Source organism: Rhinolophus hipposideros (assembly GCF_964194185.1).
Source record: "Rhinolophus hipposideros genome assembly, chromosome: 8".
Classification (NCBI taxonomy): Eukaryota; Metazoa; Chordata; class Mammalia; order Chiroptera; family Rhinolophidae; genus Rhinolophus; species Rhinolophus hipposideros.
In genome coordinates, this window is record NC_138054.1 from 80,795,262 (window position 1) to 80,823,184 (window position 27,923).

General features: G+C 57.2%; 1 protein-coding gene across 1 annotated transcript; it reads left to right on the plus strand.

Annotated features, from left to right (window-relative positions):
- Nucleotides 1–580: 580 nt before the first annotated feature.
- Nucleotides 581–25,672, plus strand: WNT4 (Wnt family member 4). Its single transcript, XM_081055514.1, has 5 exons — nucleotides 581–708; nucleotides 15,097–15,332; nucleotides 24,056–24,187; nucleotides 24,276–24,418; nucleotides 25,088–25,672. The coding sequence occupies exons 1-5, from the start codon at nucleotides 632–634 to the stop codon at nucleotides 25,553–25,555; spliced, it is 1,056 nt and encodes a 351-aa protein (XP_080911640.1). The 5' UTR covers nucleotides 581–631; the 3' UTR covers nucleotides 25,556–25,672.
- Nucleotides 25,673–27,923: the final 2,251 nt, after the last annotated feature.

Consider the following 27,923-nt stretch of genomic DNA (forward strand, 5'->3'; position numbering starts at 1 on the left):
TCCGCCAGGGTCCGGCCGGGGTCGAGCTGCGAGGCGCCGGCGGGGGGCGAGGCGGGGCGGCAAGGGCGGTGGTGCAGTGCCCACAGCGGCGGGCTGGGGGAGCTGTGCCCGCTCGTCCCCAAGGCCCGGGCGGGGACCCGGCAGCTGGGTCGCTGCGCCTCTAGCCCGGCGGGGCTCGGCGGCGCGCAGCCGGGCGTGCGTGGAGCGGGCTCGGGCCCCGAGTCCCTCCGGGCGCCCGGCCGGGGAGGCCCCCGGAGAAGCCCCGTCCCGCGGGCCCGCGCGTCTGCACCGCCGCGGCTCCGGCCCGCCCCCGGGGGGTGTCCCGGGCCGCTGGGCCCGCCCAGGTAACCCCATCCTCGGCCCGCCCCCGACCCGCCCCCCCGGCCGCCCGCCCGCCTCCGCCGCCGCATCCCGGCTCCGGGGCGGCGCTGACAGTCTGGTCCGCGCCGGGCAGCGGGCGCAGCAGCGGGCAGGGCTGCTGGCAGGCTCGGAGGCAGAGCCCCGCCGCGCGCGCCCCGGCCCGCGCCCGGCGCCGCGCCCCAGCCCGCCCGCGGACGCCCACCTGCCGCCCCGACGGGAGGCCCCTCGGCGCCGCAGCCGCTGCCCGGGGCCGGGCGCCCGCGGCCGCGCCATGAGTCCCCGCTCGTGCCTGCGTTCGCTGCGCCTCCTCGTCTTCGCCGTCTTCTCGGCCGCCGCGAGCAACTGGCTGTAAGTCAGGCCGGGACGGAGCTGAGGCGGGCGGGGGCCGAGCGGGGTGGGGCGGGCCAGGCCCCGGGGGCAGCGACCGGTGCCAGGCGGCGCGGGGCAGCGGGCGCGGGGGCGCCCGGCAGGTGTCTCCGCTGCGGGGCGCGAGGCTCGCTCGCGCTCTCCGCTGCCTGGGCCGCCCCCGGGACACCCCTCCTGTCCGGGTCCGGGTCCGGGTCCCAGCCCAGAGGCGGCAGGGGTGGCGGCGGCGTCCGCACCCACAGGCGGCCGGGGCTCTCGGGAGCGCGAGGGGTGCGAGCGCGCGGCGGCCGCCAGGGCTGGGGTGCGGGGCGCGGGGCGCGGGGCGCGGGGCGCGGGGCTGACAGGTCACCGCGGAAGCCCGTTTCAGGGACTCTGGGTCGTCGCAGCAGGTTAGTCCCGAGAAGTTCAGGCGTGAGCTCCCCGCGCCGAGGTGTGCGGAGCTGCACCGCTCTGCGGGCTGGACCGGAGACGTGCAGGGACCTGTTTCTGCGGGGGGAGGCGGGAGCCAGGGATGGAAGGAGGGAAGGGACCAGGACGCGCGGGGCCTCCGACAGCCCGCGGCTGACGTTCGGCCGCGGTTCTCCCTGGGGCAGGAAGAAACTCCGTCTAGCCTTAACGAGGACAACAGCCCCCCCCACCTCTGTGTGTCTCGCCTAAGGAGGGAGGGTTGGTGACCGCTGGTGACCTGTCTGTTTCTCGTTGAGGAGGGCCCGACTCGAGGTACTCCCTCTGAAGGGACAGAAGGTTCGCTAGGGGGTGTATGGAGGGGATTCTAAAAGGATGAGCTTGGCTGAGTGAGTCAACAAGAAAGCAAGAGGACCCTGGACTCCTCCATCCCCCCCCCACCCCCAGTGACCACTCTCCAGGCCCCAGGCTTAACCCTGGCCCAGAGAGCTGCCCCCGACCCGCTGTGGGCAGCCAGTGGGGAGCCAAGCTCCAATATTGATCTGAAAGGCATGAGGTGGGAAGGGGGATAGCCAACAGTGTAGCTGGGGTTTCCATGGAGACAGCAGGAGAGGAAAAAATTCTCTCTGCATCAAGACCAAAGAACAAATATCTCCCATGAAATTGCCCCGAGTGTCCAATGGCTGTTGCTATGAGGTCATTGCAGCGAGTCGGGGCCCTGCAAGATTGAAGGAGAGTGTTCTTTGGGGTCCCAGCCACCCAGGGCTTGGGGGACAGAGGTGATGTGGAATTCTCCCAGCTGTTCTGAGCGAGGACTCCCAGGCCTCCCGAAGTGGCTGCGGAGCTTTTGTTTTTCTTGGAGCCTTAATTTGATTAACACTTCAGGGGCAGTGGCCCAGTGTACAGAAACCAGGGCACCACCACCTCCTCCCACTGCAGACCAGCCCCCCGAGTGGGGCATGGGGTGCAAAGCTGAGGAAGGCCACTGATTTGGACTTGGAGGAGTGAGGTCCCTGAAGCTGACTCTTGAAAGCACTGGTTCAGAGCCAGGGTCTCTGAGCTTGAGCTTCAGGAAGAGCAAGGACTGTGTCTGAACTGCCCAGCACCAAGGGCAAAGAGAGAAGTGGCAATTCAAGGGTCTGACCCAGGCCTTCAGGGAAGAGAACGACATCCGCAGTGGAAAGTCCGTCAAGAGCATCTCGTGTCTTGGATCAGTTTATAGATGAGGAAACTGAGCCCCCAGGAGGGGGGAGCCACTTGCCGAAACTCAGAGCTAAGAACTAAACCCAGATACTCTGACTGCCAGGCAGTGCCATACCCCTTTCCCTGGAGCCACCCCAAAGTTGAGCCAGTGTGGCCCAGGTGGTGTCACCACGCACCCTCAGCCTCATCCAAACCCAAAATCCCAGCCAGGGAGGCAGCCCCAGCTTTGGGTCACACAAACCATGGGGAATTCCAACAGCTCAGTTCTCCTGCTGGCGCCTTGGGGGGTGGGGTGAGGAGGGCGGCCTGGAAGGAGAAGCAAGGTTGGCAAACCTGTTCTCTGCTACGGTGATGGTTCAGGTTGCCACGGAGCAGTCTCTGGATGACCCCACTCACTCCTGCTCCACCCTGGGCTTTGAGCCAAGGGTCTCTACATAGCCCAAGGCAGAAGACACAGGGTGCACAGGACCTTCCCCATCTAGAGAGGCCATGATGGAGAAGAGATCTCTGGGTACATCCAAGACTGCGGCATTTGCCTTATATTTATCATCCTCCATCCCCAGGCTAGGGACTGAGCCAGCTGTGGGGGACATCAGTGTCACAGCCTGGCCTTCAAGGAGCTTGGGGTCTAGAGAAAAAGACCAGATAAAAGCAAAACCACAAATGGGTGGGGCAATGGACATGCTGTTGCTGTCAGATGAAAGAGTTAAGTGTGAGCTAGAGCGGTCACGGAGGGGGGATTTGGCCTGGATGGTGTAAAATCATGACAATAAGAATAATAATGATGATAGATCCCACTATATTATCTAAACCCTGACAACATCTGAATCCCATTACACAGATGAGAAGACTGGGGATCACAGAGGCCATTGCCCAAAGTCACCTAGCTAGTAAACAGCAGGAGGATCTGACCCAAAAGCTGCCTGTAGAAGGAAAAGCTTCGGGCAGGCAGGCACGGTGGCTTGCACCGTGTGTTTTCAAATGTGAGCCACGCTGGAGGTCTGGCCCCACGAGGATGGCTGGCAGCGCTCTCAGAGGGTCAAGGCCTGGCTGTCCATTCCCCTTCTAGTACCTGGAGTCAGGCTTCAGTCCAGGGGTGGCTGGCTGGCCTGTTGCAAGAGCTGGTGCTGTCTGTTGTCTCAGAAGGGCGGGTGGCCTGGCAGGCAGGCCAGGTGTCCCGCTGCGTGCAGCTGTTGGACAGGACGGAGCCTGGAGCTGGGAGAGCTCCACAGCCTGAGGCCTGGGCAAGCCCAGAGAAGCTGGAAGCTGTTGATTCGACTTGTGTCTGGCACCCAGAGCGAGTTGACAGCTTGTGGCAGCTCCCACCACTGAGGGAGGGAGGGATGGATGGATGAAAACAGTTCTTCGGTAGACAGCCTGGACTCTGCCACAGACTTGGGCTCCGAAATGTCTCTGAATGTCCCCCTACCTCACCCCACCCCCACACTGGTGCTGTGCTGGGAGTCAGGAGACAGGGTTCCAGTCCCAGCTCTGCCCTACATGTTGGGTGGCCTTGGTTGCACCTGTTCCATCCTTTGGGCCACAGTCCCCAGCGGATTGCTCTGAACCCCAAATGGAAGTCCTGGGAAGAGTTAGGGAATAGATAAGCTAAGGTTCCATGACTGTCGATTTCCTGGAGGAAGGCAGTGGTGCACTGAGCTGGGGACCCAACAGAGGCCCACTAGGCAAGGGCGGCGAGCCCATGCTCCACGCAAAGGTCGTCCAGAAGAGTGGCTCAGAACCAGATGTCCGGGACGGCAGATAGCTTCCAGTGCCATCCCAGTTCTGCCACTGACCAGACGAGTGATCTTGGGCAGGACAGTCAATCTCTCTGAGCCCCATCTGGAAAATGGTCCCCATCCTTGGGAGGTTGTGAGGGAAGAGAAAGGCCATACATGCAGCGTCTGAGCACAGCGCCAGGCACACGGAAGGAAATGGCAGCCATGGCTGCTGCTGGAAGCTGAGGGCTGCTGTCAGTGAGATGGTGGAGTCATATCCCTGTTGATAGGGATGATGGAAAGAACAGGCCTTTGGGTTGCTGCTCTCAAGCCCTATTTACCCGCAAACAATTCTGTCCGGATCCTGTGAACTTACATAGGCCGCACAGGTAGGATCCTAGGCTGCCCACCTCCCTGTTCTTCAACCAGGGCCCCTCCAAGAGCCTCATAGAGCCAGGGAGCCCCAGCCTGGCTCACAGGCAAATCCTGCTGGCCTGAGGAGCTGGTGCTGGGAGAGCACTTCCGTGCCACTGGGGAAGGCATCACGTTCCTCACTGGATCTGACTTCCACGGGTATGTGTCTCCCAGCCAAGCTCCTGCACGCCTGCTCGCCCAGTGGGGTATGTAACTCCCTTGGCAGAGTGAGGCCTGGAAATCTGGGCACAATTTGCTGGACCAGGAGTACACAGAGCCAGCCCAGATATCAGTGCCAGCTGCACAGGTAAAGGTGTGTCCTGTCTCCCACAGGAAGTGTCCCCCTCGTCCCTAGCTAAAAACGATCCCTTCTAAACAGTAAAAACCCATCCCCTTGGAGCTCTTCCTTTGGCTCTGGGCATTGAATCACAACCCTAACATACCCACAGCTCTTTACAGTTTACACCAGGATTTCTCAAATTACCACACTGAAATTTTGGGCCTGGCCTGGGCATTGTAGGATATTTAGTAGCATGCCTAGCCTCTACTCACTAGATGCCAGGAACCCCCCGCCACCCCCCCCCCCCGCTCCAGGTGACAACCAAATATGTCTCTAGATATTGCCAATGTCCGTAGGGGGCCAAAATCCCCCCTGGTTGAGAATCATTGATTTACAAGCACTTTCACACCCATTATGCTGTTAAAACCTCATAACCTCTTCCCCTCCCACGTTCAGAGGAGGGAGTATATATTCTTTTCAGCCCCACTTCCTAGGCCCAGAGGTGCAGTGACTTTCCCAAGCAAATCAGAAACAGGACTTGAACTTGACTTGTTCTCAGGTGTCCAGATCTCATGGTTTTCATCCCTGCCTATAGAACCGTTTTGCATTATGTATGTATATATAGAGATAACTTTAGTCCAGTGGTGTGGCTTCTTCTACAAGGTTATAAACACCTGGGGACTGAGGCTGGAGCATAAACACCTCTCAGCATCCTCAGAGTACGTGGCACATATCTGACATGCAGTAGGTGCTCAGTCAGTATTTGATGGATGAAGGAAAGAAGGGCGTATTGACTCCAGAGGGTTTGAAGTTATGGTCAAATGGTGCCGTCTTCAGAGACCTCAAGCAGGAGGGATGTGTCCCTCCACTGCCCTGAGTCTCAGATGGTGTTCAGATATGCTAACGGGGGTGTCAGGAAGTGTGGCTGTTACCCAGTAGATCTGCGACTCTGGCCTCAGCTCCCAGGCTAGGGCACACCCCTCAGAGCCAGTCTAAGTGCTTTTTCCCCCCTCACCCTCTATTACAGGGCCCCGGGACCTGGCTCTGCCCGAGGGGTTTGCTCAGTCACGACCCAGCTGTCTGCTATGGCTTGACTTTCTTCCCTCAACCCTGGATTAGCAATTGAGCAACTCAGCAAGCATCTGACAAGACAGTGCTCCCCAAACCTGTTGAAACTCGCCCAACTCGGGCCCTGTGGGTGCATTTGGAAAGCCGAGCATTTGCACCAAGCCTCTCTTCTTGTTCCTCCCTCTGGGAAGAAGGGCTTGGCCTGAGCCAACCAGTCACAGAGTTGGCCAGGGAACCACTGACGGGGGGACAGCTGCCCACCATTGGCCCCTCCAGTCACCCCAACTCCAAATAAGCCTGTGAGAGCCGATGCTGGTTTGCTCAGCAAACAGCTGGAAGGCCAAGCTGCGACCCCATGGTTGCTGTCCAGACTTCCACAGGAGTTGCCAGGTTTTATCGCTGAGTCCTGAACTGCTTCTTCTGTGATTCAGCCAAACCCAGGAGAAGGATCGGTCCCTGCCATGACCCCACCAGCTCCTCTTTCCCATCCAAACCCCTCTCCACCTCCCCCATCTCCGGGCAAACTTGAAACCAAACTTTGTTTTAAAAGTTCCCTGGCCACGTCAGAACCCCCGCAGTGGAGGGGACCCAGTCTGAGAAGAGAGGGGGAGGGAGGCAGATGGAAGGAGGGAGTGATGCGTTGGGGAGGGAAGGAACCTCCCCACAGCTCACAGTTCAGGAGGGAACTTTGGAGAGGCCCATGAGAAGCAGCAGGAAATTGCTGATGAGCCTAGCGGGGCCTCTTTCCTTGCTGTGACTCTGAAGGGTCCTTTCAGACCCTATTTTTCACTCTGTTCACACGCAAGTCCTATCATGCAGGATTGGGTCCCAGGAACTCGTCCCCAAAGGCTGGAGACAGCAAGGTATTCCTCACCAGTCAGTGGAGGATGCCCAGCTGTCCTGGCGCCCGAGGCCTAGAGGACTGAATCACAGCCATCAGAGTGAATGGGGCGCTGACATTATCAGCTCAACCCGCTCCCGGGACACTGAGCCTCCACGCGGGGAAAGTGCCTGCTAAGCCCATTCAGCCAGGTCAAACACTTATCAAGACCTACTCCATCAGGCCCTGTGCTAGGTACTTGGGGTCACACAGCATAGTGTGGTACAGCTGGAACTCATTCCCAGGCCTCCTGTCTTCCCAGAACTTCCCCTGCATTGGCTGAAAGCAAACCTTCAGCCCCTTACACCTAGCCAGTCATTCTCTGCTTGAGGTGACGAGCAACTGGAGCAAGGAAGGAACCAAGGTTTTCCCATGTGCCCTGTTGGGGTGGGGATGTGGGGTGAGCTATAGGTTCTCCCAGAATTGGGCCTTTAGAAGCGACCCACCAAGGCCAAGGAACTCACTAGGAACCTAGCGCCACGAGCCTCACCCTAGGAAGCCAGCTCCTGGGCCCGACAGCACAGCCGGGGTTTCACTCATGCCTTCTCGTTCCCCACCTCCAGGGCTGCCTCAGTGGAACTAGGGAGGACAGTTCAACGGTTCAATGGCTATAAAAGCAAGAAAGTCCCTCTGGGGACAAGAGTTGGGTAGGTCTTTTCAAGGGAGAAGCTCTCTGCTGGCAAATTCGGGGACAAGGCAAGGTCAGGAGGTGCCCTAAGTTTGACACCCATTCACCCCACAACCACACGTGCCCCAGGAGAGAAGGAAAATTCCTACCTTTTGACACAGCTCTGGGGCCATCCAGGCTCAGGTCTGGGCGGTCACTTCCTGCCCCTGAGTCAGCCACCAGCTCCCCCAGGGAACAAATACTACAATATGGGAAATGGGGAGGGTCCCAAATAGGGAGTGGGGGCATGGTGCCCTCCAGAATGAAATGTAGGGAGCTAGGAAACCAGGGTAGTGAAAGTAATGGAAACTAGGAAGCCAAGAAACAGGAAATGGGGGTGCTGAATCTTCTGAGGATGGTGAGTAAAGGGAGCGAGGCATCCAGGATACAGGAAGAAGGGATGCAGGACTGGGGACTTGGGCTCCAGCGGACGCCATCATTTACCCCCAACTGAGGAAATGCTCTTGGGGCAAAGAGAACTAGACTTGGGCACTGAGAACGCTAGGGTTATGAGAAAATTGGGAAGAAGGTGGAACAAAGTCAGCACCCAGACCCCACAACCACTATAAGTGTCTCCAAGCTTGGCCACTCCTCACTGGTCGCCCCTCCAGGGGTTTCAGGCCAGTGGCAGCAACTCCTTCCATGGCCCCAGAAGCTGCAGAAACCACAGGCCCAGACACTGTCCAGGCGTCCCTCCCCAGGACGCCTCACTCCTAAAAGCAGCCCAGACCCCTTTGCTGGAGTTCAGAAAAGACACGGGGCTCTGGAAAGTCTCATCAATGGAAAAATGAAGCCCCCTCCACACATCATTGTCCAGTGGTGCCAAACTATTATGCCGTCAGTACCCTGGGCCCTATTCGAAGCTTGGTCAGCCAGCTCAGGCTTAGGAGCCAGAATGACCTGTTTTCAAATCCTGACCACCCCTGACTGGCTACATGGCCTAGAACATATGTCTCTGTGCCTCAGTTTCCTCATCTGTAAAATAGAGGGGATGATACCCTCTTCCGCCTGGCCTACTCTACCTGGTTGCAATAAGGATAAATGACAGCAAGTGACTATTGTTTAAAGAGCACAAGTGACAGGGGACCTAAGGTCCCTCTCTTCCAGTCATGTAGGCCCACACATGGTTTCCAAGTCCCCTTGGAAACCTGAGCTTGTCCTGGGTGTCCACTGTCCCTGCTCCCCTCACGCCAGTGTCCCCAGCTCCCCAGCTCCTAACAGTAGTATCCCCTGAATCCCATCTCTCATACTGCGGGTCCTTGGAGGATTCATCTGGTGGGCCAGAAGCAGCAGGAAACATGTTCTCTAACCCTCCGTACTCCGTCTGGAGATTCTGTCAAAAGTCTGCAGTTGGGATCGAGGCTGAAGCAACCCACTGTGCCCTGTGGGAGTGTGTCCTTCCCTAGGTTTGCTCGGATGAAACAAAAGGGCTGGGAACCCAGGTCTAAGAGAGCTGATGGAGCCAAGCAAAGAAGACAAATGAGTAGAACCAGTCTGGGGTACAGCAGGGGGTCCAGCTCAAAGGGCTATGAAGAGGCTTTGAGATGGCAGTGATTACAGTGATGGCAAATAGCTTAGTAATGATGATAATATAATAATGTTGCCAACAGGGGAAGAGCGCCTACTATGTGAACCTTTAATTCATTTAAGCCTCCTGAAGTAAGAACTATATTCTACCCATTCTGTGGATGAAGACACTGAGGCTCAGTGATGTTGACTATTTGCCTGCAGTTAACACAGAGATGGGATTCTGACCCAGTCTGTCCGTCTCCCTTGCACAGTGTGCCACACTGCCTAGCATGTCTTGGAGACATGGAGGAAGAGGACAGCAGCATACTAAAACCAGGGATATAGAAACGTGCAAAGGTCTGAACAACTGCGGTCTGATCTTGGGGAACCAGGCGCTCCCCACCCCTCATGAGGACACAGTTGTGGATGGGCTCTGTGTGACGCTTGCGTTCCCCCAGCCCCATGGCTCCCAAGGCACTCACTGTTCAGCAGGCACTCCTTCCGGTTCCTCCTCCCAGCCGCTTGGCCTTCCTCCTCCCTGGTGTCACAGGCAGGACCGCTCCTGAGGAGGCTCTAAATGTGGCCCAAGCAGGCAGGGAGGCCAGAGGGAGGGGGCAGAGAGGACTGGGCCAGCGTCCCAGCCCCCACCTGGACACCCGCGGGGCCAGGACCCATGACACTGATCTGCTTGGCCTCCCAAACGCTCCAGCTATTTCCCGTCCCCTCTTCTCTGGACTTACAGAGGAAGAGCCTGGGAGGAGTCAGAGAGGTGCGGATTTTCCTCTAGGAATTTGTATATTTTTTTAAAAAAGCAAGCAAACCTGGAAAAGCTTGGGACAAGCCCAGCTAATTTTAGTTTCTAATGAAAACAGCAGGTGGCCGAGAGGATCTGATCTCCCGGGCAGGGCCAGGGCCCTCCGGCCTTGCAGGCTGCAGGCACAGGCTGGGCATGGGGAGGGCCTTCTGGGAGGAGCCTAAAGGACCTGCAGCCCCCGTTTGAGAAGATGGGGCACGAGCTGGCTGGCAGCAGCAGTCGGGGTGGCCTGGGCTGGTGGGGGTAACCTGATAGATGGCACGGCTGTGGCTACAGTCCTGGTGGCCGAGGCAGCAGGTGGCAAATTGCTAAGCCTGTACTCAGCAGTGGCAGGAAGAGGGCTAAATTAGGGCAATGCAACCAGAACAGGAGAAGAAGCAGGGATGGTCGAGGCCTTCCAGAGGCCAGCCCAGCCCAGTGGCAGCCAACACTGAACATGCCCAGGCTCTCTGTCTCCCCCAGAAATGGCTTGTGCAGTCGATATTTGAGCCCGGCCCAGCTCCAAGATCAGCAAGTGGCATGCATGTCTCTGGGGGAAAGGTTGAGCCACCCTAGGGTGCTGAGAGGGGGTTCATGAGGTCCCCAGGACCAGTTGGACCTAGCCCGTAAGGCTCTCCAAGCCCTCGGCAGAATGAAAGGCAAAGGCAGCCCCATTTCCCTCCCTCACCACTTCCCACCACTGCTCTTCCTTACCCTGAGAACTCTGCCAGGAGGCGAGCAGACGGGGCCTGGTCAGGCCATAGCCCTCTGTTCACGATGCAAGTTTTTATTAAACGCTTTCTACATGCCACACCCTGTGCTAGGCACTGAGGAGGCCCCAGGCTGGACATGACACTGAGGATGGCATCAGCCCCCTTGCAGCTGTCAAACAGGGCAGATCCACAACCAAGGTACCGGGGAAGGAGAGTTCCTAGTCAGAGCTGAGTTTGCATTGCAGCTTTACCACTCGCTAGCTGTGTGACTTTGGATGAATCACTCCACCTCTCTGGGACTCAGTTTGCTTGTCTGTAAAATGAGACCAGACTCCCTAAGGCTAGCATAACAAGCAAGCAGTGCGGGGGGAACAGCCTGTGATGCCTGGGACCCTAACTCTCTCCACTTCATTTCCAGCTCCATTTCCAGCTTTGGCACCCAGCCCTTCCCAGGCAAGACCCTGGGCTCTGGGAGAACTGGGGTGGGGGTGGGGCGGTGCCTCCTGTGGCATGGAAGGGGACAGCTGCTGGGCCAGATGAAGGCAGGGGTTGGGGGTGGTGGGCATTGGTGCCAGCCGTGGGGGCAGGGCCACTCCTCAGCGGAAGAGGTTTCTCAGCTTCTTCCTGGAAGCTGTCCCAGTGACTCACGGCCATGGCAGCCCATCAGCTCACCCCTAAATCCCTACTACTGTTATTTCAGCTCATCTCCCCTCGTTGAGCTCTGAGCCTAGGGAAGAGGCCCCTTCAGTCCATCTCATTCCTCGTCCGATGGCAAGCGCTCCACCTATCAGCCTGGCATGGGGGCAGGAGGCCTTTGAGGCTTGCATCCCCACCCCCAGCCCACTCTATAGAAGGAGCACTACCGACTGAGAGTGGGGAAGGCCACAGAGACCCACTGGTTTATTGTACCCATGAGGAGACAGGGGCGGGGACTTGCCCAAGGTCACGCAGTGGGTTGGTAGCTCAGCCAGGACTCCCCAGCCTACTTCCCCTCCCGAGGGGTCCCCTGCCCTTCAACGCCTACCTTCACCGGAAGCCAGGACCCAGCACAGCCCTGTGTGGACACTTGGCTGAACACAGAGAGAGCATAGGCTGAGACGGGGACAGGCCAGCTCTGTGCCATGTCACAGAGGACACAGGGGCCCCCACCCTTCTCCAAGAGGCCCACCTTGGGTCTAAGCAGGAAAGGATCCAAGAACTTGAGGCCCAACTCCTTGTCCCCTCACCGGTGGCCTCCCAAACATGGACCTGGCCCACAGCCAGTAGCTGGGCTCTTGGCGCCCCCTGCAGGCCAAGAACACCAGGTGGCCTATCTCCACAGGGTCCCCGTCCCTCAGCTGGCAGAGGCAGGGAGCCCCCAGGTAGGACTGAGGAGCCAAGCGGCCCCCTCACGTCCCGGATGCACCCTGCCCGGGCCCCGCAGCCATCTCACTGCCCTGTCTCTAGGAGGCACAGGCTTCTCTGTGAGTCTCTGAGCGTCCCCTAGGCAGAACCTGATAAAGAAGACAGGGAGGCCTCCAGGAGGCAAGGAACGCGGGGAGGGTGAGGCGAGGTTGGACTGCTTCAGCCCGAGCCCACTTGCCGGTGCTGTGAGGGAAGGGAGAGAGCCTCACACCTACGGCTCACCCACAATATGCACCGCTCAGAGCCAGACGCACCAGCCACATCAAATCACATTAATTTCTCACGGCAGCCCTGCGGGATAGGAACCATTATCTCCATTTCCAGATAAAGAAAACCAGACTCAAGCCCCACAGGCAGGGGGCTGATGCTGCCGTGAGGAAAGTGGGTCCCAGGATCAGATCTCCCTCGGGCTTAGAAGGAAAACACCACCAGTGGTTACCCAAGAGCTTCCTCTAAAGTGCCCTCCAGGCCAATGCCAGCCTGGCTTCACAGCTGCTCCTGGGAACATGTTAAAAGCCCGGATGCCCACCTGGAGTGGGGCCCAGGCACCTGTGCTTTCAACAAACCCACAAATGTCTCGATACGCAGCCAGATTTGAGAACCATCACTCTGGTCCAACCCACATGCCTGACAAATAGAATCCAGCTGCTGCTTGCACACCTCCGGGGATGGAGAGCTCAGCGATCAGCAGGCAGCCACCTAACTGCACCTTGGCTGTCATCCTTAGGTTGAACGAACCCAGCTCTCAGCAGCTTCTACCCAATTCTAGTCCTTGAGCCGCATAGAAGAACACTGTCTCTACCAAAGGCTTTGAAGTCAGGCGAAACTAGGTGCAAGCCCTGGCTCCGCCTCTTTAGCTGTGAGATCTTGCACATCAGGCAGATTAACCTGTCTGTGCCTCTGTTTCCTCCTCTATAAAATGAGGGTTCACTGGCTTGCCGAGAGGATAAATGCAATAACGTAAGTAAAGTACTTAGCCCAGTCCTCCCTAAGTTCTATAAGAGTTCGCTATTTTTATTATCATCACCATAAAATTTTCCCATATTTTAATAGGGCTTTCTGTGTACTTTTCTATTTGGTCACCATCCATTTGTTCACTCCTTCAAACAAATGTTGAGTTCTTGCCCCATTGGCTCAGGCTCGTGTCAGACCATCTTTCACACACACCATCCCTTTTGCCTCTGATAATAGTTCTTGACTTAGCCGGAGCCAGTGGTATCTTCCCCACATTGCAGATGAGAAAACTGAGTCCCGGAGACCGTGACCTTTCCCTGTGATGTTTCTTAGGGCAAGAAATCTGTGGGGCTTCCCTTATAGGATACAACAGTATCTTTGCCTCCACCCCCGAAAAAGCCCCCCGCCCACCAGGTTTGCTGGCGAAGCTCCTTGTTGGGGGATGGGGGTCGTGGTTCACTGTACAGACAGGGGCAGCAGGACACTGGCTGTCTTGTTCAGAGCCCCTGATCTGAGCAAGATCTGAGGGTACAGCCAGGGTTTGAGTTTTCTCCCGGGAGAAAGTCTCTGTGCTCACCTGTAAAATGAGGGGTTCCCCAGACCACCTGTCAGGGAACATTCCTTAAGTCTGTGGTTCTCTGTGCTCTGCTGGTCCCCCAAGAACCTGGAAGGCAGCCCCAGGCAGCCCTGCCCAGGGAGGTGAGCAGATGCATCTCCTACTTAGCAGGTGGGAAAGGGAGGCAGGAAAAGGAGAAGAGGCCTTCCAGAATCACCATTCAGCTCTCCTCCCACCATTAGGCTGCCACCTGTGCACCTACTATGTGCCAGGGACATGGCGGTGCAGGGGGCTTGGGCGGACAGGCTGAGGCAGCGGTTACAGCACAAGTCATGGGGACATCCAGACCTGGGCTCTAATCCAGGTCCACACTTACAAGCCGGGTAACCTTGAGCCGGTCATTTCACCTCTGTGAAACATACCTGGCACTTAGTAGGTGCTCAGTTAATGCCTGCCTCCTTCCCTTGAGAGAAGGACTTCTTTACAGGATCTCCTTCCCTAGGAATCATTTTGTATCTTGCTCCTGGCCCCCTTGCCTCCCCCCAGGTCACAAACTGTCTGCCGTTAGATGAAACAGAGCCTTCCTGAGCCCCGCAACCCGCTGTGGAGGAGGACAGACAGCAGGAAGGGCCTTGGGGTTCCAAGGGGTTTGAGGCTTGGCTCTGGCACTTGCTATCTATGTCACCTTGGGCATGTCACCCTCTTAGCCTTCACTTTGGAACCCATAAAATGGGCATAATAATCATCACCTCATAGATTTGGGGTGAGGATGCCCCAGGATGAAGTGTCTACCAGTGTGCACAGCACATACCATGTTTCCCCAAAAGTAAGACCAGGTCTTTTATTAATTTTTGCTCCAAAAGACGCATTAGGGCATATTTTCAGGGGATGTCTTATTTTTTCATGTACAACAATGTACATTTATTCTAATAGAGTCATGTCATCATCTTCTGGAACATCGTCATTGCATACCATGTGTGTCCATCTGGCTGACGATCTTAACTGGGGCTTATTTTCAGGGTGGGGCTTATTTTGGGGGAAACACGGTAGTACATGTTCGATGAACAGTGGTGCTGTCCCCTGTCCTCCACTGAAATGGACTCATGAAAGCCCCTTCTCCCCACATGTGCCTGGTCCCAGAGCTGCCATGACCCTCAGAGGTGGAGCCAGCACTACTGGCCCATCTTCAGGCTATAAAAACTCAAGGCGCTGAGGAGAGAGCAGGGCACACATGCCACTGCTCGCGTGCCGACTGTCCCCAGCCCCCCAGCCCTCACTGCCCTCATTGCCCAACCCCCACGCACTGCAGCACTGATGCTAGTCTCCATCTGGTGGCCCTGGGACGTGGCTGGCAGTGAGGACCCTGGCTTTGCAGCCAGAAGGCAGGCTTAGGTCACTGGGGTCCCTACCTGGGGTTAGGGAAAGAGAAACACCAGGCAGACAGTGGCTCCCAGCTAGACGGCATCTCAACATGAAGGGGTCAGAGCCCAGGGGCTGGGGCTGGGCTAACATCAGGGCACAGACACCGGTGCAGGGGTCACCCAGGGCAGGGAGGGGCCCCAGGGGGGCTCTGCCTGCTTTGGTGGCTTCGGCAGAAGCCTCCTTGTCGACAACAGCACTTCTCCCCTCCGGCCCCTAGAGCTGGGCCAGAGGGCCTGTCACCGGATCCCGGCAGAAGCTGACAGCCAGGACCCACACTGGGACAAGTCGGTTCCCAGGGACCTGGCTGGGCATGGCCGCGTCCTGGGACTGCAAAGAGGAGGCAAGGACTCTGCCTCTCATTCCACCCCCACCGTCCTCTCCCAGGTACCTGGCCAAGCTGTCCTCGGTGGGGAGCATCTCGGAGGAGGAGACGTGCGAGAAGCTCAAGGGCCTGATCCAGAGGCAGGTACAGATGTGCAAGCGGAACCTGGAGGTGATGGACTCGGTGCGCCGCGGCGCCCAGCTGGCCATCGAGGAGTGCCAGTACCAGTTCCGGAACCGGCGCTGGAACTGTTCCACACTCGACTCCCTGCCTGTCTTCGGCAAAGTGGTGACGCAAGGTGAGGGACGGACTCACAGGGGTGCTGGGGGGGCCAGTGGTGCCAGGGTGTGGGCCCTCGGCCTGTGGACCCCAGAAGAGACCACCGTGGCCTTGGGTGGGGAATCCATGCTCGTGAGTGACCGGACTATTTGGTCGTTTACAAAAACGGCACCCCGAGCCAGCGAGGGCATAAGGCTGCAGCTGGAGACGCTGGGAGAGGGGTGGGATCCAGGGGGGGCGGGAGTTCGGGGTGGGAGGGCCGTCAGAGGAGGCTGCTGTCCTCTGCAGTCCTGGAGCGGCCAGCCCGTGTGAGACAGGAGGAAAGCGAGGCTCAGACGGGAAAGGACGGAGATGCCCAGGCTCCTCAGAGGGTAAACGCAGTCCGAATTCAGACCTGGGCGCCAGACCCCCGCCCTGTACTGTTTACCTCGGCACCCAGCCTCCTACGGAAGCCCATCTCATTAGTGTGTACCTTTGATGAATCAGATGGACAGCTTCACCATGTCCCGTGCAGAGACCCAGGGACGAGCAGCGCCGGCTCCTGTCCTCCTGGGCTCTCCATCAAGTCCACAACCACAGCTCAGTAGGGCAGTGCTTTGCACACCGATATTGCTAAGTAGGGACCAGACACGCTTCGAAGGGTTTTAATTCATCTGGCTCTTTGGGATAGGCTTCCAGGTTACAAAAGAAGAAACCGAGGCACACAGAAGTTAGGTCACTGACCAAAGTCACAGAACTAGAGAGGGGCACGGCCGGGACTCGAGTCCAGGCAATCCAGCTCCAGGGTCTTGCTCTGACCCATGATGAGAAAACGCTGCGATGGAGGGGATGGGGAGTCTTGGGAGCACAAGTCTGGAGGCCTCTCCTGGCCATGGCTGGGGCTCAGAGAAAGGTTTCTCAAGAACGTAAGCCCTCAGCTGAGACCAGAAATACGAGAAGGCATTAAGCCAAAGGAAGGTGGACCAGGGCATAGAGAATGTTCCATGCAACTCAGAAGACTCCTTGAGGGGTCACCAGGTCAAGCCACTGCCCTCGAGGAAGTGCTCTAAAGCAGCTGCCTCTTTTTCTACTTCCTGGGCTGGAAACTGACACTCTCAAGCCACCAACAGTCCACGGAGCTCTTTGACTTGCGCAGGCAGCAGGAAGGCATTGCCTGGGCCAACCTTTGTCTTGGCACCTGTGGTCCTAGACCACTGGGGCTGCTGAGCTTGTGGCAAACCATTTGGATATTGTTGGAAACCAACTGTGATAGAAATTTGGAAGCCATTCTCCTGGGAGCTGGCAGAGGCCGACAAGGCACGATCTTGCTTGGCATTATGGAACGTTGCTGCTCCAGACAAGAAGCAGAGACCCAGCGAGGGACCTGGTAGTGGAGGATCTCCCAAAACATTGGTGCCACTGCCGGGGGCCAGGCTGCCTGTTGGATGAGGCCCAGGGACTAGGCTCAAACAATAGACCTGAGCACGGGACGCTTCTCACACACAGTAGGTGTTTTAGACGGACAGGTGGGTAGAACAGTAGGTGTCATGTGTCAGGCCCTCTCACACGCCCCTGCCTTTGCACATGCTGCGTCCTCTGCCCCAAATACCCAACCCTCTTTCTCCACCAGCTCAGCAGGTCTTCCCAGCTCCCACAAGAAGATGGTTTGCTTTTTCCTCTGGGCTCCGAAGCTCTTTGTTCATGCTGGGGTTCACCCCCCATTGTTTTTTTGGTAAGTGTTTTGTTTTGAAACAATTTCAAACTTACAGAAAAGTTGCAAACATAGTACAAGGAATTGCCATATACTCTTTACCTAGATTCACGTTTTAACCCATTTCCCTTATCAATTTCTCTCTCTCTCAATCCACACGTGCACACTTTTATCTAAACGGTTGGTGTTCACGGCTTTCATGACACCTGTTAGACGGAACTGCGATGCCTGTCTCCCCCACCCCATCCTGCTTTCCCTCAACCTTAACCTCTTCCAAGGTAAGGATCACATCGCATTTACCTGTTTCCCAGCACGGGGCAGAGCCTGGCCTGGAGGAGACAGTGCATGGATGGCTTCCACTAACAGAAAGCAAGTCGGGGCAAGGACCGGAAGGGGAAAAGAAAGGCAGGCATGGGTCAGTGCTGGCCTGAAGCCAGTGAGGGACCCCATTGAGAAGGGCCTCCCTTACCCCTGCATGTGGCAGGAAGTAAGAAGGAGGGCCCAGCCTTGGCTCAGGGAGTTTGGGAAGACACTGAGAACCTTACCGGGCTTGGCTGGAAACTACCGTCGGAGTGGCTTGGTCAAGCGTCGGTCCCCTGGGAGCTGAGTCAAGGTTCCCTCCCCCACTGGGCAGTCGTGTTTGAAGGCATCTGAGATCTTCCCATCCATTCATTTCTTCACTTCTGGATTTTTTGTTTTCTTCCCTAGTAAAATTCCTCTGGGAAAAGTCTTAATTTGTCTCCACTGAACAAGAAGAGAAGGGACATGTCCATTCCGGGGCCAAAGTACTGCTCTCAGAAGGCGCAGGGGTTCAGAAGGCAGCTAGAGGGAGAACAGGGGCAAGCATGACCTTGATTGAGCGAGTGACGGCACTCCTCCTAGCCGCGGTATCCTCACCTGTCAGTGAGACGGGCAGGTGTGCTTTCCTCATAGGGTTATCATGAAGATTCAGTGACGTAATTCATGGCAGCACTCAGTGTAAAGCCTGAAGAGCTGTCCGTCGTCACCAGCTGTTGTCTCTTGGGGTGGCGGCAGCAGCCCCTAGTTTGGGGGTTTGGGGGTCTTGGCCAGTACCTGCATTCATGAGCTGCCTGTCTGGGGTCATGACCTCAGACACAGAAGAGGCCAAAGCTTGCAGATCTCCCCCAGAGCGGGGAGCCCTCGTTTATCGAGGGCTCGTTTATCGTGGTCTGTCCCTTCAGATCACCCTGATGACAATTCTGCAAGTGTGTAGTATTGGTCCCATTTCACAGCTGAGAAAGGGGCTCAGCAAGCAGAGGATGGTAACACACACAGCTCCAGGACATGCCAGCTCTTGGCTGTGAGATCTTGGGCAAGGTTCTTTCCTCTCCTAGCCCCGTGTCCTGCTCCCTATAAAGTGGGGACAATCCCAGGACCAACCTCCTGGGATCCCTTCAGGATTCAGAGGCAATGACTCTGAAGGGCCTGACTGATGCCCACAGAGACCCCGACGAGGAGGGCAGCTCTCTTACTTCCAGCATCGCCCGAGGTCTCTTGGCCTCTAACTCTGTACTCCCACCCCCGCCAAGAAGTGGAGGCCACCTGCTTCTGAGGCATTGAGGCGGGACCCAGACAACACACGGGGAAAGAATGGTCACCAATGAGGACAATGCGTAAGTTAGGGCCAAACTGTGCTCTAGGCTGAAAATCTACCAGAAATTCAGTAAAACTGGTGTGTGGGGCAGCAAAGAATGGGGGCAGGTGGCAGTTCTTGGCTGAGAAAGTGGTACGGGCCCGATGTGGGATGGCCTCTGCCTTTTAGTCACTGCTGGATCCCAGTGCCTAGAGTAGCACCTGCACCCACTAGGTAACACAAATATCTGTGGAATGAATGAACAGGGTTTGAGGATGGGAGGGAGAGGCCATGGAGTCTGGCAAAGGTCAAAGGTTGCCATGAGCAGGATGTGCTGAGGCCTGAGAGGGGGCCTGGCCTGAGCAAGACCAGAGAGGGGGGAAAGGCAGTACAGCCTCCGCTCCGCCGTTTCCCTCCGTCCATAGATAGCAGCGGGCCTCTCCCTGCCCCTTTGCGTCTCACTCTGTGACCTTGATCAAGTTCCTGTCCTGAGAAGGGGACTCCATGAGCCCTGAGGCTCCTTCAGGCTCTGTCTTCCATGGTTGGGAGGGGATGTGGTGCCCTGGAGGCTGCAAAACTGGGCCCATCTCTGCACTCCCTGCATGTCTCACGTCATCTAGGACACCTTACGGCAGGGGTGTCCTAACTTTTTTCAACATTTTTCCCCAAGGGCCATATGCGGTACAATACACACACAGCCGGGCCACTCCCTCGAGGTGAAGGACGTATGGCCTCACCTGGTTTATTTAAGTAAACTAAATACATTTTTGGACTTTGCTGCGGGCCAATTAACAATGGATTGCGGGCCGCAGTTGGCCCGCGGGCCGCAGTTTGGACACCCCTGCCTTACGTACGAACTGTACCATCGGGCTGCATTTCCAAAGTAAATGACCCACTAAAACCTGTGTTCTCATCTTGGTCCTCAGTATTGGCACCACATGGGACCCAATGAGGGTGAGAACGTCCTTTCCTTCTGAGAGACCCTCTTAGTCCAGCCTGTTGGCGCCATCAGATAATTTATGGGGGGCGTTGCCCCAGAGACACTCTGCCACTGGGAGTGCTTGGAGGACCAACTCCCTGGGTAGCCCTAGTGTGTTAGCATAGGGCCTAGCTCACAGCAGTGATCAGTAAATGTTTGGTGAGACAGCAAAAGGGAGAAAGAGTCTCTGCCCAAAGAATGCTTTTAGTCCAAGTGGTAACGACATGGTCAACTGGCCCTCGGAGTGTATATGCCCAACCGGTGTTTGTTAGCAAATGAATAAAATGGCATTCATCACCCAGCAATAATTCTCACCAGAGCCATATGTTTCAATTGCCTGCTGTGTGCCAGGGACTCGACTAAGCATGTTCTGTTCTTGACCTTGTTAGATTTCCAGAACCACCGAATGGGGACCAGCCCCATTCTGTGGACAAGAAAGCTGAAATCACACGTCCAGGAAGTGGCAGATCTCAGGCCTGCCTGGTGAGCGTCTGCGCTCTTTCTCAGCACCCACCCGTCTCCAAGTAGCTCTGAGGGGCCCACTCTGTGCCCAGCCCTGTGCTGCGTGCTGGGGGGACCAGAAGAGAAGTATGAGGGACAGCCTGGCCCCAGGTGCTTCCAGTCTGACGGCAGAGGCCAGACAAACACACAAGACACTTAGAAGATAAAACAGTCTGCGGCCCAATTTCTGACTGTGAGGGGCAGGCAGGCCAGTGAAAGCAAATCCGTAATGGCGGGGGGGGGGGGGGTGTGCAGAGCAAATGCGGGAGAAGTGATAGGGTCTGGCCAGCTGGGTAGCTGGATTTTCCCCCATGTTTGAGTTGAGAAAATGAGGCTCATAGAGGAAGGTCATGCCACTAGTAAGAGTCTTAACACGGCTTTGTCCAGCTCCGAAGCCTTTTCTCTTCCCCCTGTCCTATCCTACATCATCTCTTAAACCCAAAGAGGCTTCCTGGAGAGGGTTTTAAGAGAAGGTGAGCTTTTGCAAATAAGAGAGCAAAGGAAACTGGAAAGGCAGGCTGGGGGCAGGGATGGGGAGAGGATGGCGAATAATGTCTTTCTCAGAGAAGACTGCCTGCCCTGCCTCACCTCCCTAGGACTCCCGCTGAGTCTGCTTTGGAAACATGTGAGTTATGCTGGGAATGGCACTTCCACCAGGACACCCGCCTGGTGCCCAGGGGATCACCATGCCCATGGCTTCCTTTCCAGACCAACTCAGCCTAAGCTGGTCCTCCTCCAAACACTCCTTCCTGCTCGAATGTCCTTCCTTCCAACGTCTGGGAGACACTTCGCACGTGATGTGCTCAGAAGAGCATGGGCCTTGAGTCACACAGGCCTTGTTCCAGTTCCCTCGTAGCCACTGACTGGCTGGGGGACCCCAGACAAGCCACCGAGCCTCACTTTTTCCTCCATAGAGCAGAGCCGGTTGCTGAGGTTGCCATGAGCCTCAGGCAGCCTACACATGGGCCCCGGCACTCTCAGAAAGGGGAGCTATTGCTGGATCCATTGACAATGCTGAACTCCCAGCCCCAGGCAGCCTTAGCACCTGGAAAAGATGGCATTGAGGCGGGACCCAGAGGAAGCACAGGAGTGAGACCAATGGAGCTGGGGAAGGAGGAGCTCTGGGAAGGAGAAAAAGCAGGAAGAGTAGGGTGTGGGATGGGCAGATGGCTTTATGGCAAAGGCAGGAGGTTGCAGGGCGGCTGCTGGCACCTTAGAGAGAGTCCGTCTTACTCTCGACTGGCTCTGCTATCCCAGGACAAAGCCAGGACTGTCTTCCTCCTGCAGCTAGAGAAGGCAAACCCCTGACCAGGGAGCCGTTATCTACCATGTCACTGGGGAATTCTCTTTTGCTACACTCCCAGGCGCACAATCCTTTTTCTGTCTCAGCAGTCTCTGCCAAGTACCCCACTAGTGAGCAAGGCTCCAGCCTGAGCACCCAGGCAGAGGGGAGAAGCCTGGAGGGCCCAGAGCAATGGAGTCAAAGGGCTGGGACCCAGGGCCAGTTAGAAAAGGCTGGAGGAGCTGCTGCCATTGGCTTTACGGGCATGGTGGCTTGGCCATATTCTCCCGGCCTTCTGGGGCCTCCTATACTGAGCACAGAGGCCAACTACTCACTACCCCCAAGTAAAGAACCCACAAAAGGAAATGGGCTTCTCCTACAGCACGTGAGATTTAGGACAGACCTAGGGAAGTCCTTCTTGGCTTCACACACGTGGTAGGAAGAGATGGTCTGCATGTATGTTCCTGGGCCTCTGGGCTCCGTGAGGCAGGATAACGTCAAAGATGAAAGCTCCGGAGCCAGCCTGCCTGAGTTTAAATTTTGGCTCTCCCACTTCCCGGCTGGGTATTGTTGGACAAGTCACTTCACCACTCAGTGCTCAGTTTCCTCATCTGTAAAATGAGGGTTAAAAGTCTCTACTTCACAGGGTTGTTGTGAAGATTATATAAATTATGTAAAGTGCTTAGACAGTGCTCTATAAGCTTTAGCTCTTTTTATTATTATATTCCTCCCAGAACCTCTTTCTTCAGGCCCAGTCCCAAGCTGAGAAAACCCAAGCCTCCTTATTCCTGAGGCCAGGGCAAAGGGAACCTGGAGTCTGGCAGATAGATGTTGGTTTGGGGAATGAGGCAGGGGTCTCCCTGAGCAACCTCACTGGACACCCTCCACCCCAGGGCCATGAGCACCCAAGGGCAAGGTGAGGCCAGATCGTGGGGTGGGCAGGGCTGCCTGAGAGCCTGGAGAAGCAGGGAAGAAAGGACCACGCCAGGCCAAGAGCTGGGGCCCGTGGCCCTATCTCCTGCTCTCCCTTCCCCCTTGGTCTTTGGGGCAAAGAATTGTGCTGGTTCAGGCCTGGAAATACCAGAAATACCAGAAACTAAAGTCGTCTCTCTTTGGGCGGCCACAGCGCAAAACCAACCAACATGATCCTGCTATTAACCTCGATTAACTTGGAGAAGATTCCATCTCAGGCTGTCAAGGCCCCCGTAGCTCCAGCCAAGCCCCCCGATGCAGGCCCAAAATGGCCAGGCCAGGGCAGATGGTGGGCAATGGACGGTGGGCAGTGGGCAGTCTCCCCAGGCTCAGGGGCTGAACCAAGAACAGAGCGTCCTGAGCCATCAGGGCCCTGAGCTGCCCCCACCCCAGAGCTCAGCGTTTTCTGCTGCCCGTCCACAGACACGGGCACAGAGGAGGTGATTGTTTCTGTCTGACCACGGAGACTGCTCCCCAGGGCAGCCGAGAGCACAGGCCTGGGTGTCACAGAGGTAATTGCCAACCACGGGGCCAAAACCTGCCCCCTCCACTCCTGCGGACACCGACACTCCAGCAAGAGACAGAAGGACAGTCACGGGCACACAGAGGCCCTCACAGGGCCCAGAAGAGGAGCAGGGCTTGTCTGGTCACACTCCCAGCCAGCCATGCACACACGCAGCACACACACACACACAGACACACACCTCCCGCCCCCCACCCACACCCCCAGAAAGACGCTCCACAGAAGCTACACCCCCTGAGGCACAGTTCCTAGGAGGATAAAAACACCCATTCAGGAAGGGGACGAGGGCAAGCACCAAAATAGCACCACTGAGCAGTCGTGGAGAAAAGGAAAGAACAGGCAGAGACAGACCCTCAGACCTGTGTTGGGGCCCTGGTTCTATCACTTCCTCGCTGGCTGACTGGGGCCAAATCACTTCCCCTCCCCAGGCCTGCACTGTGCCATCTGTGAAATGGGCACAGATAAAGGCTCCCGGTGGTGGAGGGCATGCCCTCATCAGCAGTGGTCTTGGTAAACAGTAGGGGCCATTGTGATTACAATTTACTCTAAAAAGGGATTAGGAAATAAGCTGGTCTCAGAAATGAGCCCAGCCTCAGCAGGAAGGGCTGGGGCAGGATCCTAAGGTGGGGGGACCCCTCAGAGCCCAGGGGAACTGGCTGGGGAATAAACACACACAAAATACTGGTTTGTAGAGGAAGCCAGACGTGGGCTGGCCGTCCAGCCCTGCTACTTCACAGCTCTGTAGTCTTGGGAAGTCAGTTCACCTCTTTGAGCCTGTCGAGTCTCCTGAAAATGGTGTGCCCATCACTAACCCTCCAGAGGGGTGGTGAAAACAGCACCCAACAGTAGCTAAGAGCGCTGAAGCTGGACTGCCTGCCTGCTCAACCACGTTCTCTATGACGGCGGACAGTCATCTCTCTGTAAAATGGGATAACAGTACAGTACAGACCCTACGGCTGCTGTTAGGATGAAATACCCAACACATGTGAGATGTAGAGCAGTGGCTGACGTGTAGTTAGTGTATGTAGCACCCGTGTGGTGACAGCACCAGGACAGTGTCACCCCTGGCCCACGGGAGTTAGCTTGCCCTGCTCTCTCCGTGGTCCTCCATCATTCAGGTCCCACACAGCCCACCAGTCTGAAAAGGCGGGTCCGGGGAGGAGCATGGGACCCAGCCCTGCCCTCCCTCTGCCTCCCACAGGGACTCGGGAGGCGGCCTTCGTGTACGCCATCTCTTCAGCAGGTGTGGCCTTTGCCGTGACACGAGCATGCAGCAGTGGGGAGCTAGAAAAGTGTGGCTGTGACCGGACAGTACACGGGGTCAGCCCCCAGGGTAAGTGCAGGAGGTGGGGAGATGGGAGTGGGAGGGCAGGGGCCTGGCCCTCACTCACCCGTGGTCCCCTCTGCTCCCTGTACCCCAGGCTTCCAGTGGTCAGGCTGCTCAGACAATATTGCCTACGGAGTGGCCTTCTCACAGTCGTTCGTGGATGTGCGGGAAAGAAGCAAGGGGGCCTCATCCAGCCGGGCTCTCATGAACCTCCACAACAACGAGGCCGGCAGGAAGGTTGGTACTGCTTCTGCCACCATCACCGCCGGGGCAGGGGCAGGCTCGGCAAGGTCCCCAAAACACTCTCTCATCCACATGCTACTCAGAAAACAGCGTCCAGGCTCTCACCAGCACCAGACACCTGGCAGCCAGTGGGGTACGGGGCAGCCGGATGGAGAAGGAGACGAGAGCGGGTGTCACATAAGTGTGAGAGGCCCCTGCTCAGCACACACGACCCCCGACACCTCACCCCCATGGATTGATGTACGTGTCTCCATCCCTCTTTGTCTCACGTACACCCCCAAGAAGCAGAGCCAGCATTTGAACCCTTCTCTGTGTCACCACCAAGATCATGTCCTTAATTAGGAAACCATCTGCCTTCTAATACCTGCTCTTCAAGGTTCCTGTGCACATTCAATGCAGCCGTGTTCTTTCCCATCCTGTCACGTGTCATTCACTGTTTCATATGACACCGCCCTTTCAAATGTCTCTCCTCCTTCGATTGCAAGTTCCCCAACACAGCTTAGCGGCCTACCACAATGTACAGTAGGTGCTTAATACAGAGGAAGCATGGTAGTATATCTTTCTCCACTTCTGTGGTTCCCCCCCACCCACGCCCTCGCTGCCTAGCCCCCAGCGGCCCCTCCCCATCCTCCCCTGACATCTGTTGTTCTCTGTCCTCTGCAGGCCATCCTGACACACATGCGGGTGGAATGCAAGTGCCACGGGGTGTCAGGCTCCTGCGAGGTAAAGACATGCTGGCGAGCGGTGCCACCCTTCCGTCAGGTGGGCCACGCACTGAAGGAGAAATTTGATGGCGCCACCGAGGTGGAGCCACGCCGTGTGGGCTCCTCCAGGGCGCTGGTGCCACGCAACGCGCAGTTCAAGCCACACACAGATGAGGACCTGGTGTACTTGGAGCCCAGCCCAGACTTCTGCGAGCAGGACATACGCAGCGGCGTGCTGGGCACAAGGGGCCGCACGTGCAACAAGACGTCCAAGGCCATCGACGGCTGTGAGCTGCTGTGCTGTGGCCGTGGCTTCCACACAGCACAGGTGGAGCTGGCTGAGCGCTGCAGCTGCAAATTCCACTGGTGCTGCTTCGTCAAGTGCCGGCAGTGCCAGCGGCTGGTGGAGCTGCACACGTGCCGGTGACTGCCGCCCCGCCTGCGCCCAGCAACCACCCAGTGGCCCGGGGAAGGCCGATAATTTAAACAGTCCCCCACCACCTACCCCAAAAGATACTGGTTATATTTTTTGTTTTGGTTTGGTTTTTGGGTCCTCATGTTATTTATTACTGAAACCAGGCAGGTGACCCCAAGGGCACCAACTGGGGTCTCGCTGAAGCCTGGGCCTTCGTGGCTGCCACTGACCAAAGGGATTTTGCTCATGCTTCTGGCTGTCCACACGTGGCTGCTGCTGACCACTCCGTTGTTATCTGTATCCGTTTTTCTACTCGGAGACTTCAAGTGGGTAACAGGAGTGTTACAGCACCCTGCCTGCTGACCCTGCCAGCTAGAGAAGGGCGGGGGGAATCGCTGCCATTTTGATGGGAGTTGCACCCACACACACACAAACCCCTGGCAGCTTCAGCCCGGTAGCCTTGTCTTCTCTAGCCCCCCTGGAAAGGGAATGGGCACATACCAGGTCAAGGGCAAAGGGTGAATTTCAGCCTCCATGAGCAGCTGGAGGTTCAATTTCTGTGGGACCTTCCAGGCAGGAAAAGCAGGTGAGATGAAGGCAAGAGAAGGCTGGAGTTCCACCCCAGAGCCCAGCCTGCCTGGCCGCCCCCTCGTAGAGGGAGACCCCCCACTCCCTGGTCCCTCCAGAGCAGGAGGATAGGCTATCATCCTGGATCAGAGGTGGCAGCTGGGCCTTTGCCGTGACGCCCCCGTGTGAGGCTCCCCACCGTGCTGCTCCTCCGTGCAACGAAGAATGGAAATCACTCACACACACACTGAGGAAAGGGCTGTGTGAAAACGCCCTCTCCCGACCGTGACTTCACTCAACCAAATTTACTGAGCAAATACTACATTTTAGGCCCTGTTTGGGGCCATCTCACTGGGTTATGGACAAGACAGGGATACTTTTGTGCCCATTCTACAGCAGAGGGGGCCATGCCATCCAGGTCCCAGAGCAAGCTAGATACAGAGAGGCCTAACCAGAGCCCTCCAGCCATGGCTCCTGTACCCAAAGGCCCAGAAACTGCAGGTCTCCTTGGGTCTGAGTCTGGGAAGGGGGCTCTGGCTCAAGGGAGAGGGGCCGTGAGGCAGCTGGAGGCACAGATGGCAGGCTGAGTTGGAGCCCATGTGGTTCCTGAGGGCAGAGCAGGCTCTGAGGGACAAGGTAGACGGCTGGAGGCACCCTGGCCCCCAAGTACCATGGGTACGAACGTTGGCACCACCATGGAGGGCCTGGCCCTGCCTACCAGCCAAACTGTCAGGAGTCCAGCCGGACCGTCTATGAGTAAGACAAGCACCCAGCAAGACCTGGCCTGACCCAACTGCTTCTAGGGTGGGCTCCCAACCCCTGGAGGAACGTGCTGTCAGCCGTCTCCAGGCTGCCTCCGCACTGGGGCTCGAGGCTCCGAGTTTGAGGTCTTGAGCTCTGGGATCCCCATTGGAGGTTCTCAGACCCCAAGCTCTGGGCCCCAGGGCTCACTGTCTGAATTCAAAATCCCAGATTCAGAATGCAGGCGCCGGCCTGGAGAAGCTCCCCTCCACGCCCTGTGGGGCCTCCTGGTGTCGGCTCCCTCAGGAAGAGAAGGTCAACACCCTTGGCCTCCCGCCAAGCTCTCTGCTCAATGTCCACCAAGGAGGCCAAAACCAAGTGAGATGCTGGAGCCACATTCGAATGTGGGGACAATCTTGGTGCAGGCAGGCTGTGATGTGGATGAAAGCTGAGCCGACTAAGTGTCCCCGCAGCTGCCCAGCTGGGCTCACTGCTCCTCTGGCGGGCTCTGTTCTGCTGTCTGCTCAGAGCCAGCGGAAGGACTATCCCTCACTGGCACAGGCTAGACCCGGACAAAGGAAGCAGTGGACACCCCTCTCCCTCCAGAGACAGGCCTGAGCCACTCTCTCCCACCCTCAAGGCCTGTCCCCAGAGCCAGGGGAATAGTAGATCCAGGCTGAAGGGTGGTGTTAAGGACACTGCCCTCAGGAAGAGGTGAGAGGGTCTTGTGCTCATTTGTGGGCTTCACCTTTCCACCTGCCGGGGGCCCCTCAAAGCCAATCCTCCTAGGTTCTCAAGGGTGTAAGGGAACGGTGAACTGCCTCGGTGAAGCAGACTAGACTCTCGGAACCTCTGCCCAGCCCTTCCACCACCGCCACCAGCACAAAGGCAAAAGGGACCCACAGCCGCGGGAAAATGGAGCTTCCTTGAACACGTCCTTCTCCAAACTGTCCCAAAGAAAGAGGAAGAACCAGTCCAGGCCCGACTTAGCCCACCCACTCTGGAAGCGGGCCGGGGGTCCAAGTCCTGCCCCAAACCTTCTCCCACTAGGCTCGCCACAGGCAAAGGTGAC